Genomic DNA, 12,399 nt, shown 5'->3' with positions numbered 1-12,399 from the left:
ACCAGTCTAATGTCCATTGCTCGTGTTTCTTGGCCCAAGCAAGTCTCTTCTTCTTATTGGTGTCCTTTGGTAGTGGTTTCTTTGCAGCAATTCGACCATGAAGGCCTGATTTGCACAGTCCCCTCTGAACAGTTTATGTTGAGATGTGTCTGTTACTTGAACTCTGTGAAGCATTTATTTGGGCTGCAATTTCTGAGGCTGGTAACTCTAATGAACTTATCCTCTGCAGCAGAGGAGACTCTGGGTCTTCCATTCCTGTGGCGGTCGTCATGAGAGCCAGTTTCATCATAGCGCTTGATGGTTTTTGCGACTGCACTTGAAGAAACGTTCAAAGTTCGTGAAATGTTCCATATTGACTGACATTCATGTCTTAAAGTAATGATGGACTGTCGTTTCTCTTTGCTTATTTGAGCTGTTCTTGCCATAATATGGACTTGGTCTTTTACCAAATAGGGCTATCTTCTGTATACCCCCCCCTACCTTTTCACAACACAACTGATTGGCTCAAAAACATTGAGAAGGAAAGAAATTCTACAAACTAACTTTTAACAAGGCACACCTGTTAACTGAAATACATTCCAGGTGACTACCTCATGAAGCTGGTTGAGAGAATGCCAAGAGTGTGCAAAGCTGTCATCAAGGCAAAGGGTGGCGACTTTGAAGAATCTCAAATATAAAATATATTTTTGATTTGTTTAACACTTTTCTGGTTACTAAATGATTCCATATGTTTTATTTCATAGTTTTGATGTCTTCACTATTATTCTACAATGTAGAAAATAGTAAAAAAAATAAAGAAAAACCCTGGAATGAGTAGGTGTGTCCAAACTTTTGACTGGTACTGTATATACAGGCCTACTACCTCTGCTATTTCTCTACTATCTTCAGACACCTACCCTGAAACAGTGCTCCCTGGCTGCAGCAGGCGTCCTGTAGGAACTTTAACAAGAAGGGCTTCAGGACCTCGGAGCAGCGATGGAATGCAGTCAGGATGTAAAGCAACCTCCAACCACGCTGACAACTGTCCCTAAAGGTTAGAGTTCAAGATTAGAGTTAGAGACCAGGGGTTAGAGTTAGGGTCTTACGGTTTAGAGCTGGTGTTTCCTGTAATCTGTTTGAGGAGTTGACAGTAGGGTCAGGGGTTAGAGACCAGGGGTTAGAGTTAGGGTCTTACGGTTTAGAGCTGGTGTTTCCTGTAATCTGTTTGAGGAGTTGACAGTAGGGTCAGGGGTTAGAGACCAGGGGTTAGAGTTAGGGTCTTACGGTTTAGAGCTGGTGTTTCCTGTAATCTGTTTGAGGAGTTGACAGTAGGGTCAGGGGTTAGAGACCAGGGGTTAGAGTTAGGGTCTTACGGTTTAGAGCTGGTGTTTCCTGTAATCTGTTTGAGGAGTTGACAGTAGGGTCAGGGGTTAGAGACCAGGGGTTAGAGTTAGGGTCTTACGGTTTAGAGCTGGTGTTTCCTGTAATCTGTTTGAGGAGTTGACAGTAGGGTCAGGGGTTAGAGTCCAGGGGTTAGAGTTAGGGTCTTACGGTTTAGAGCTGGTGTTTCCTGTAATCTGTTTGAGGAGTTGACAGTAGGGTCAGGGGTTAGAGACCAGGGGTTAGAGTTAGGGTCTTACGGTTTAGAGCTGGTGTTTCCTGTAATCTGTTTGAGGAGTTGACAGTAGGGTCAGGGGTTAGAGTCCAGGGGTTAGAGTTAGGGTCTTACGGTTTAGAGCTGGTGTTTCCTGTAATCTGTTTGAGGAGTTGACAGTAGGGCCAGGGGTTAGAGTCCAGGGGTTAGAGTTAGGGTCTTACGGTTTAGAGCTGGTGTTTCCTGTAATCTGTTTGAGGAGTTGACAGTAGGGTCAGGGGTTAGAGACCAGGGGTTAGAGTTAGGGTCTTACGGTTTAGAGCTGGTGTTTCCTGTAATCTGTTTGAGGAGTTGACAGTAGGGTCAGGGGTTATAGACCAGGGGTTAGAGTTAGGGTCTTACGGTTTAGAGCTGGTGTTTCCTGTAATCTGTTTGAGGAGTTGACAGTAGGGTCAGGGGTTAGAGACCAGGGGTTAGAGTTAGGGTCTTACGGTTTAGAGCTGGTGTTTCCTGTAATCTGTTTGAGGAGTTGACAGTAGGGTCAGGGGTTATAGACCAGGGGTTAGAGTTAGGGTCTTACGGTTTAGAGCTGGTGTTTCCTGTAATCTGTTTGAGGAGTTGACAGTAGGGTCAGGGGTTAGAGACCAGGGGTTAGAGTTAGGGTCTTACGGTTTAGAGCTGGTGTTTCCTGTAATCTGTTTGAGGAGTTGACAGTAGGGTCAGGGGTCAGAGACCAGGGGTTAGAGTTAGGGTCTTACGGTTTAGAGCTGGTGTTTCCTGTAATCTGTTTGAGGAGTTGACAGTAGGGTCAGGGGATAGAGACCAGGGGTTAGAGTTAGGGTCTTACGGTTTAGAGCTGGTGTTTCCTGTAATCTGTTTGAGGAGTTGACAGTAGGGTCAGGGGTTAGAGTCCAGGGGTTAGAGTTAGGGTCTTACGGTTTAGAGCTGGTGTTTCCTGTAATCTGTTTGAGGAGTTGACAGTAGGGTCAGGGGTTAGAGACCAGGGGTTAGAGTTAGGGTCTTACGGTTTAGAGCTGGTGTTTCCTGTAATCTGTTTGAGGAGTTGACAGTAGGGTCAGGGGTTAGAGGCCAGGGGTTAGAGTTAGGGTCTTACGGTTTAGAGCTGGTGTTTCCTGTAATCTGTTTGAGGAGTTGACAGTAGGGTCAGGGGTTAGAGGTCAGGGGTTATAGACCAGGGGTTAGAGGCCAGGGGTTATAGACCAGGGGTTAGAGGCCAGGGGTTAGAGTTAGGGTCTTACGGTTTAGAGCTGGTGTTTCCTGTAATCTGTTTGAGGAGTTGACAGTAGGGTCAGGGGTTAGAGGCCAGGGGTTAGAGTTAGGGTCTTACGGTTTAGAGCTGGTGTTTCCTGTAATCTGTTTGAGGAGTTGACAGTAGGGTCAGGGGTTAGAGCCCAGGGGTTAGAGTTAGGGTCTTACGGTTTAGAGCTGGTGTTTCCTGTAATCTGTTTGAGGAGTTGACAGTAGGGTCAGGGGTTAGAGGTCAGGGGTTATAGAGACCAGGGGTTAGAGTTAGGGTCTTACGGTTTAGAGCTGGTGTTTCCTGTAATCTGTTTGAGGAGTTGACAGTAGGGTCAGGGGTTAGAGGCCAGGGGTTAGAGTTAGGGTCTTACGGTTTAGAGCTGGTGTTTCCTGTAATCTGTTTGAGGAGTTGACAGTAGGGTCAGGGGTTAGAGACCCAGGGGTTAGAGTTAGGGTCTTACGGTTTAGAGCTGGTGTTTCCTGTAATCTGTTTGAGGAGTTGACAGTAGGGTCAGGGGTTAGAGACCAGGGGTTAGAGTTAGGGTCTTACGGTTTAGAGCTGGTGTTTCCTGTAATCTGTTTGAGGAGTTGACAGTAGGGTCAGGGGTTAGAGTCCAGGGGTTAGAGTTAGGGTCTTACGGTTTAGAGCTGGTGTTTCCTGTAATCTGTTTGAGGAGTTGACAGTAGGGTCAGGGGTTAGAGTCCAGGGGTTAGAGTTAGGGTCTTACGGTTTAGAGCTGGTGTTTCCTGTAATCTGTTTGAGGAGTTGACAGTAGGGTCAGGGGTTAGAGACCAGGGGTTAGAGTTAGGGTCTTACGGTTTAGAGCTGGTGTTTCCTGTAATCTGTTTGAGGAGTTGACAGTAGGGTCAGGGGTTAGAGCCCAGGGGTTAGAGTTAGGGTCTTACGGTTTAGAGCTGGTGTTTCCTGTAATCTGTTTGAGGAGTTGACAGTAGGGTCAGGGGTTAGAGTCCAGGGGTTAGAGTTAGGGTCTTACGGTTTAGAGCTGGTGTTTCCTGTAATCTGTTTGAGGAGTTGACAGTAGGGTCAGGGGTTAGAGACCAGGGGTTAGAGTTAGGGTCTTACGGTTTAGAGCTGGTGTTTCCTGTAATCTGTTTGAGGAGTTGACAGTAGGGTCAGGGGTTAGAGACCAGGGGTTAGAGTTAGGGTCTTACGGTTTAGAGCTGGTGTTTCCTGTAATCTGTTTGAGGAGTTGACAGTAGGGTCAGGGGTTAGAGGCCAGGGGTTAGAGTTAGGGTCTTACGGTTTAGAGCTGGTGTTTCCTGTAATCTGTTTGAGGAGTTGACAGTAGGGTCAGGGGTTAGAGACCAGGGGTTAGAGTTAGGGTCTTACGGTTTAGAGCTGGTGTTTCCTGTAATCTGTTTGAGGAGTTGACAGTAGGGTCAGGGGTTATAGACCAGGGGTTAGAGTTAGGGTCTTACGGTTTAGAGCTGGTGTTTCCTGTAATCTGTTTGAGGAGTTGACAGTAGGGTCAGGGGTTAGAGACCAGGGGTTAGAGTTAGGGTCTTACGGTTTAGAGCTGGTGTTTCCTGTAATCTGTTTGAGGAGTTGACAGTAGGGTCAGGGGTTAGAGACCAGGGGTTAGAGTTAGGGTCTTACGGTTTAGAGCTGGTGTTTCCTGTAATCTGTTTGAGGAGTTGACAGTAGGGTCAGGGGTTAGAGACCAGGGGTTAGAGTTAGGGTCTTACGGTTTAGAGCTGGTGTTTCCTGTAATCTGTTTGAGGAGTTGACAGTAGGGTCAGGGGTTAGAGTCCAGGGGTTAGAGTTAGGGTCTTACGGTTTAGAGCTGGTGTTTCCTGTAATCTGTTTGAGGAGTTGACAGTAGGGTCAGGGGTTAGAGACCAGGGGTTAGAGTTAGGGTCTTACGGTTTAGAGCTGGTGTTTCCTGTAATCTGTTTGAGGAGTTGACAGTAGGGTCAGGGGTTAGAGACCAGGGGTTAGAGTTAGGGTCTTACGGTTTAGAGCTGGTGTTTCCTGTAATCTGTTTGAGGAGTTGACAGTAGGGTCAGGGGTCAGAGACCAGGGGTTAGAGTTAGGGTCTTACGGTTTAGAGCTGGTGTTTCCTGTAATCTGTTTGAGGAGTTGACAGTAGGGTCAGGGGTTAGAGACCAGGGGTTAGAGTTAGGGTCTTACGGTTTAGAGCTGGTGTTTCCTGTAATCTGTTTGAGGAGTTGACAGTAGGGTCAGGGGTTAGAGACCAGGGGTTAGAGTTAGGGTCTTACGGTTTAGAGCTGGTGTTTCCTGTAATCTGTTTGAGGAGTTGACAGTAGGGTCAGGGGTTAGAGGCCAGGGGTTAGAGTTAGGGTCTTACGGTTTAGAGCTGGTGTTTCCTGTAATCTGTTTGAGGAGTTGACAGTAGGGTCAGGGGTTAGAGGTCAGGGGTTATAGACCAGGGGTTAGAGGCCAGGGGTTATAGACCAGGGGTTAGAGGCCAGGGGTTAGAGTTAGGGTCTTACGGTTTAGAGCTGGTGTTTCCTGTAATCTGTTTGAGGAGTTGACAGTAGGGTCAGGGGTTAGAGGCCAGGGGTTAGAGTTAGGGTCTTACGGTTTAGAGCTGGTGTTTCCTGTAATCTGTTTGAGGAGTTGACAGTAGGGTCAGGGGTTAGAGCCCAGGGGTTAGAGTTAGGGTCTTACGGTTTAGAGCTGGTGTTTCCTGTAATCTGTTTGAGGAGTTGACAGTAGGGTCAGGGGTTAGAGGTCAGGGGTTATAGAGACCAGGGGTTAGAGTTAGGGTCTTACGGTTTAGAGCTGGTGTTTCCTGTAATCTGTTTGAGGAGTTGACAGTAGGGTCAGGGGTTAGAGGCCAGGGGTTAGAGTTAGGGTCTTACGGTTTAGAGCTGGTGTTTCCTGTAATCTGTTTGAGGAGTTGACAGTAGGGTCAGGGGTTAGAGACCCAGGGGTTAGAGTTAGGGTCTTACGGTTTAGAGCTGGTGTTTCCTGTAATCTGTTTGAGGAGTTGACAGTAGGGTCAGGGGTTAGAGACCAGGGGTTAGAGTTAGGGTCTTACGGTTTAGAGCTGGTGTTTCCTGTAATCTGTTTGAGGAGTTGACAGTAGGGTCAGGGGTTAGAGTCCAGGGGTTAGAGTTAGGGTCTTACGGTTTAGAGCTGGTGTTTCCTGTAATCTGTTTGAGGAGTTGACAGTAGGGTCAGGGGTTAGAGTCCAGGGGTTAGAGTTAGGGTCTTACGGTTTAGAGCTGGTGTTTCCTGTAATCTGTTTGAGGAGTTGACAGTAGGGTCAGGGGTTAGAGACCAGGGGTTAGAGTTAGGGTCTTACGGTTTAGAGCTGGTGTTTCCTGTAATCTGTTTGAGGAGTTGACAGTAGGGTCAGGGGTTAGAGCCCAGGGGTTAGAGTTAGGGTCTTACGGTTTAGAGCTGGTGTTTCCTGTAATCTGTTTGAGGAGTTGACAGTAGGGTCAGGGGTTAGAGTCCAGGGGTTAGAGTTAGGGTCTTACGGTTTAGAGCTGGTGTTTCCTGTAATCTGTTTGAGGAGTTGACAGTAGGGTCAGGGGTTAGAGACCAGGGGTTAGAGTTAGGGTCTTACGGTTTAGAGCTGGTGTTTCCTGTAATCTGTTTGAGGAGTTGACAGTAGGGTCAGGGGTTAGAGACCAGGGGTTAGAGTTAGGGTCTTACGGTTTAGAGCTGGTGTTTCCTGTAATCTGTTTGAGGAGTTGACAGTAGGGTCAGGGGTTAGAGGCCAGGGGTTAGAGTTAGGGTCTTACGGTTTAGAGCTGGTGTTTCCTGTAATCTGTTTGAGGAGTTGACAGTAGGGTCAGGGGTTAGAGACCAGGGGTTAGAGTTAGGGTCTTACGGTTTAGAGCTGGTGTTTCCTGTAATCTGTTTGAGGAGTTGACAGTAGGGTCAGGGGTTATAGACCAGGGGTTAGAGTTAGGGTCTTACGGTTTAGAGCTGGTGTTTCCTGTAATCTGTTTGAGGAGTTGACAGTAGGGTCAGGGGTTAGAGACCAGGGGTTAGAGTTAGGGTCTTACGGTTTAGAGCTGGTGTTTCCTGTAATCTGTTTGAGGAGTTGACAGTAGGGTCAGGGGTTAGAGACCAGGGGTTAGAGTTAGGGTCTTACGGTTTAGAGCTGGTGTTTCCTGTAATCTGTTTGAGGAGTTGACAGTAGGGTCAGGGGTTAGAGACCAGGGGTTAGAGTTAGGGTCTTACGGTTTAGAGCTGGTGTTTCCTGTAATCTGTTTGAGGAGTTGACAGTAGGGTCAGGGGTTAGAGTCCAGGGGTTAGAGTTAGGGTCTTACGGTTTAGAGCTGGTGTTTCCTGTAATCTGTTTGAGGAGTTGACAGTAGGGTCAGGGGTTAGAGACCAGGGGTTAGAGTTAGGGTCTTACGGTTTAGAGCTGGTGTTTCCTGTAATCTGTTTGAGGAGTTGACAGTAGGGTCAGGGGTTAGAGACCAGGGGTTAGAGTTAGGGTCTTACGGTTTAGAGCTGGTGTTTCCTGTAATCTGTTTGAGGAGTTGACAGTAGGGTCAGGGGTCAGAGACCAGGGGTTAGAGTTAGGGTCTTACGGTTTAGAGCTGGTGTTTCCTGTAATCTGTTTGAGGAGTTGACAGTAGGGTCAGGGGTTAGAGACCAGGGGTTAGAGTTAGGGTCTTACGGTTTAGAGCTGGTGTTTCCTGTAATCTGTTTGAGGAGTTGACAGTAGGGTCAGGGGTTAGAGACCAGGGGTTAGAGTTAGGGTCTTACGGTTTAGAGCTGGTGTTTCCTGTAATCTGTTTGAGGAGTTGACAGTAGGGTCAGGGGTTAGAGACCAGGGGTTAGAGTTAGGGTCTTACGGTTTAGAGCTGGTGTTTCCTGTAATCTGTTTGAGGAGTTGACAGTAGGGTCAGGGGTTAGAGACCAGGGGTTAGAGTTAGGGTCTTACGGTTTAGAGCTGGTGTTTCCTGTAATCTGTTTGAGGAGTTGACAGTAGGGTCAGGGGTTAGAGACCAGGGGTTAGAGTTAGGGTCTTACGGTTTAGAGCTGGTGTTTCCTGTAATCTGTTTGAGGAGTTGACAGTAGGGTCAGGGGTTAGAGACCAGGGGTTAGAGTTAGGGTCTTACGGTTTAGAGCTGGTGTTTCCTGTAATCTGTTTGAGGAGTTGACAGTAGGGTCAGGGGTTAGAGACCAGGGGTTAGAGTTAGGGTCTTACGGTTTAGAGCTGGTGTTTCCTGTAATCTGTTTGAGGAGTTGACAGTAGGGTCAGGGGTTAGAGACCAGGGGTTAGAGTTAGGGTCTTACGGTTTAGAGCTGGTGTTTCCTGTAATCTGTTTGAGGAGTTGACAGTAGGGTCAGGGGTTAGAGGCCAGGGGTTAGAGTTAGGGTCTTACGGTTTAGAGCTGGTGTTTCCTGTAATCTGTTTGAGGAGTTGACAGTAGGGTCAGGGGTTAGAGGTCAGGGGTTAGAGTTAGGGTCTTACGGTTTAGAGCTGGTGTTTCCTGTAATCTGTTTGAGGAGTTGACAGTAGGGTCAGGGGTTAGAGACCAGGGGTTAGAGTTAGGGTCTTACGGTTTAGAGCTGGTGTTTCCTGTAATCTGTTTGAGGAGTTGACAGTAGGGTCAGGGGTTAGAGTCCAGGGGTTAGAGTTAGGGTCTTACGGTTTAGAGCTGGTGTTTCCTGTAATCTGTTTGAGGAGTTGACAGTAGGGTCAGGGGTTAGAGGCCAGGGGTTAGAGTTAGGGTCTTACGGTTTAGAGCTGGTGTTTCCTGTAATCTGTTTTAGGAGTTGACAGTAGGCTTCATCCTTCATCAGACCAAACTCTCCAATCAGCTAGAGAGGGAGAACACACACATCACACCGCTGTCAGAAACATATCACTAACCACCAACTGTTAATGGTGTGGGTGTTACCTTGAGGAAGGTCTTGACTACTTCCTGTTCTGTCAGTCCCTTCAGGGGGTGGTCTCCCATAAAACGCATCACCGCTATGAACATGACATAGCAGGACATACCATGACATAGCAGGACATAGCAGGACATGATATACCATGACTTAACATAACGGAGCGTGACAAAGGCATAAAATGACATAGCATGACATAGCGTGACATAGTGTGACATAGTGTGACATATAACTTACATAGGAAGATGTCTGTAGCCACTCTGTTCATAGCAGGATCAGTGAAATCTATCAGAGATTCAGACAGTGGAGACTGGGGGAGAGAGATATAATGGAACACTATCAGAGATTCAGACAGTGGAGACTGGGAGACAGAGATATAATGGAACACTATCAGAGATTCAGACAGTGGAGACTGGGGGAGGCAGAGATATATAATGGAACACTATCAGAGATTCAGACAGTGGAGACTGGGTTGAGAGATATAATGGAACACTATCAGAGATTCAGACAGTGGAGACGGGGGGAGGGAGAGATATAATGGAACACTATCAGAGATTCAGACAGTGGAGACTGGGGGAGAGATATAATGGAACACTATCAGAGATTCAGACAGTGGAGACGGGGGGAGGGAGATATAATGGAACACTATCAGAGATTCAGACAGTGGAGACTGGGTTGAGAGATATAATGGAACACTATCAGAGATTCAGACAGTGGAGACGGGGGGAGGGAGATATAATGGAACACTATCAGAGATTCAGACAGTGGAGACTGGGGGAGAGAGAGATATAATGGAACACTATCAGAGATTCAGACAGTGGAGACGGGGGGAGGGAGATATAATGGAACACTATCAGAGATTCAGACAGTGGAGACTGGGTTGAGAGATATAATGGAACACTATCAGAGATTCAGACAGTGGAGACGGGGGGAGGGAGATATAATGGAACACTATCAGAGATTCAGACAGTGGAGACTGGGGGAGAGAGATATAATGGAACACTATCAGAGATTCAGACAGTGGAGACTGGGGGAGAGACAGAGATAATGGAACACTATCAGAGATTCAGACAGTGGAGACTGGGTGGGGGAGAGAGATATAATGGAACACTATCAGAGATTCAGACAGTGGAGACTGGGGGAGAGAGATATAATGGAACACTATCAGAGATTCAGACAGTGGAGACTGGGAGAGAGACAGAGATAATGGAACACTATCAGAGATTCAGACAGTGGAGACTGGGGGAGAGAGATATAATGGAACACTATCAGAGATTCAGACAGTGGAGACTGGGGGAGAGATATAATGGAACACTATCAGAGATTCAGACAGTGGAGACTAGGGGGGAGAGAGATATAATGGAACACTATCAGAGATTCAGACAGTGGAGACTGGGGGAGAGATATAATGGAACACTATCAGAGATTCAGACAGTGGAGACTGGGGGAGAGAGAGATATAATGGAACACTATCAGAGATTCAGACAGTGGAGACTGGGGGAGGGAGAGATATAATGGAACACTATCAGAGATTCAGACAGTGGAGACTGGGGGGGAGAGAGATATAATGGAACACTATCAGAGATTCAGACAGTGGAGACTGGGGGAGAGAGATATAATGGAACACTATCAGAGATTCAGACAGTGGAGACTGGGGGAGAGAGATATAATGGAACACTATCAGAGATTCAGACAGTGGAGACTGGGGGAGGAAGAGATATAATGGAACACTATCAGAGATTCAGACAGTGGAGACTGGGGGAGAGAGATATAATGGAACACTATCAGAGATTCAGACAGTGGAGACTGGGGGAGAGATATAATGGAACACTATCAGAGATTCAGACAGTGGAGACTGGGGGAGAGAGATATAATGGAACACTATCAGAGATTCAGACAGTGGAGACTGGGGGAGGGAGATATAATGGAACACTATCAGAGATTCAGACAGTGGAGACTGGGGGAGAGATATAATGGAACACTATCAGAGATTCAGACAGTGGAGACTGGGGGAGAGAGATATAATGGAACACTATCAGAGATTCAGACAGTGGAGACTGGGGGAGAGAGATATAATGGAACACTCAGAGATTCAGACAGTGGAGACTGGGGGAGAGAGATATAATGGAACACTATCAGAGATTCAGACAGTGGAGACTGGGGGAGAGAGAGATATAATGGAACACTATCAGAGATTCAGACAGTGGAGACTGGGGGAGGGAGAGATATAATGGAACACTATCAGAGATTCAGACAGTGGAGACTGGGGGAGAGAGAGATATAATGGAACACTATCAGAGATTCAGACAGTGGAGACTGGGGGAGAGAGAGAGATAATGGAACACTATCAGAGATTCAGACAGTGGAGACTGGGGGAGAGAGAGATATAATGGAACACTATCAGAGATTCAGACAGTGGAGACTGGGGGAGGGAGAGATATAATGGAACACTATCAGATTCAGACAGTGGAGACTGGGGGAGAGAGATATAATGGAACACTATCAGAGATTCAGACAGTGGAGACTGGGGGAGAGAGAGATATAATGGAACACTATCAGAGATTCAGACAGTGGAGACTGGGGGAGAGAGAGATATAATGGAACACTATCAGAGATTCAGACAGTGGAGACTGGGGAAGAGACAGAGACAATGGAACACTATCAGAGATGCAGACAGTGGAGACTGGGGGAGAGAGAGATATAATGGAACACTATCAGATTCAGACAGTGGAGACTGGGGGAGAGAGATATAATGGAACACTATCAGAGATTCAGACAGTGGAGACTGGGGGAGAGAGAGATATAATGGAACACTATCAGATTCAGACAGTGGAGACTGGGGGAGAGAGATATAATGGAACACTATCAGAGATTCAGACAGTGGAGACTGGGGGAGGGAGAGATATAATGGAACACTATCAGAGATTCAGACAGTGGAGACTGGGGAGAGAGAGATATAATGGAACACTATCAGAGATTCAGACAGTGGAGACTGGGGGAGAGAGAGATATAATGGAACACTATCAGAGATTCAGACAGTGGAGACTGGGGGAGAGAGATATAATGGAACACTATCAGAGATTCAGACAGTGGAGACTGGGGGGGGAGAGATATAATGGAACACTATCAGAGATTCAGACAGTGGAGACTGGGGGAGAGAGATATAATGGAACACTATCAGAGATTCAGACAGTGGAGACTGGGGGAGAGAGAGATATAATGGAACACTATCAGAGATTCAGACAGTGGAGACTGGGAGAGAGAGATATAATGGAACACTATCAGAGATTCAGACAGTGGAGACTGGGGGGGAGAGAGATATAATGGAACACTATCAGAGATTCAGACAGTGGAGACTGGGGGAGGGAGAGATATAATGGAACGCTATCAGAGATTCAGACAGTGGAGACTGGGGGAGAGAGATATAATGGAACACTATCAGAGATTCAGACAGTGGAGACTGGGGGGGAGAGAGATATAATGGAACACTATCAGAGATTCAGACAGTGGAGACTGGGGGAGAGAGATATAATGGAACACTATCAGAGATTCAGACAGTGGAGACTGGGGGTAGAGATATAATGGAACACTATCAGAGATTCAGACAGTGGAGACTGGGGGAGAGAGATATAATGGAACACTATCAGAGATTCAGACAGTGGAGACGTGGGGAGAGAGATATAATGGAACACTATCAGAGATTCAGACAGTGGAG

General features: G+C 47.0%; 1 protein-coding gene across 1 annotated transcript in view; it reads right to left on the bottom strand.

The window, feature by feature from the left end:
* LOC311118363 (unconventional myosin-XV-like) overlaps positions 1 to 12,399 on the bottom strand; it is a gene marked incomplete at both ends in the record, with an annotated part of 81,880 nt that overhangs the window by 21,954 nt on the left and 47,527 nt on the right. The window contains 4 exons of the mRNA XM_084193170.1: positions 897 to 1,027; positions 8,530 to 8,612; positions 8,693 to 8,766; positions 8,922 to 8,994. Coding sequence (XP_084049296.1) covers positions 897 to 1,027; positions 8,530 to 8,612; positions 8,693 to 8,766; positions 8,922 to 8,994 — 361 coding nt within the window. The remainder of the gene's footprint in view (positions 1 to 896; positions 1,028 to 8,529; positions 8,613 to 8,692; positions 8,767 to 8,921; positions 8,995 to 12,399) is intronic.

Source organism: Coregonus lavaretus (genome assembly GCF_964263955.1).
Source record: "Coregonus lavaretus genome assembly, contig: HAP1_SCAFFOLD_1321, whole genome shotgun sequence".
Lineage (NCBI taxonomy): Eukaryota > Metazoa > Chordata > Actinopteri > Salmoniformes > Salmonidae > Coregonus > Coregonus lavaretus.
The sequence above is the reverse complement of the archived record's forward strand: the minus strand, read 5'-3'. Positions and strand labels throughout refer to the sequence as shown.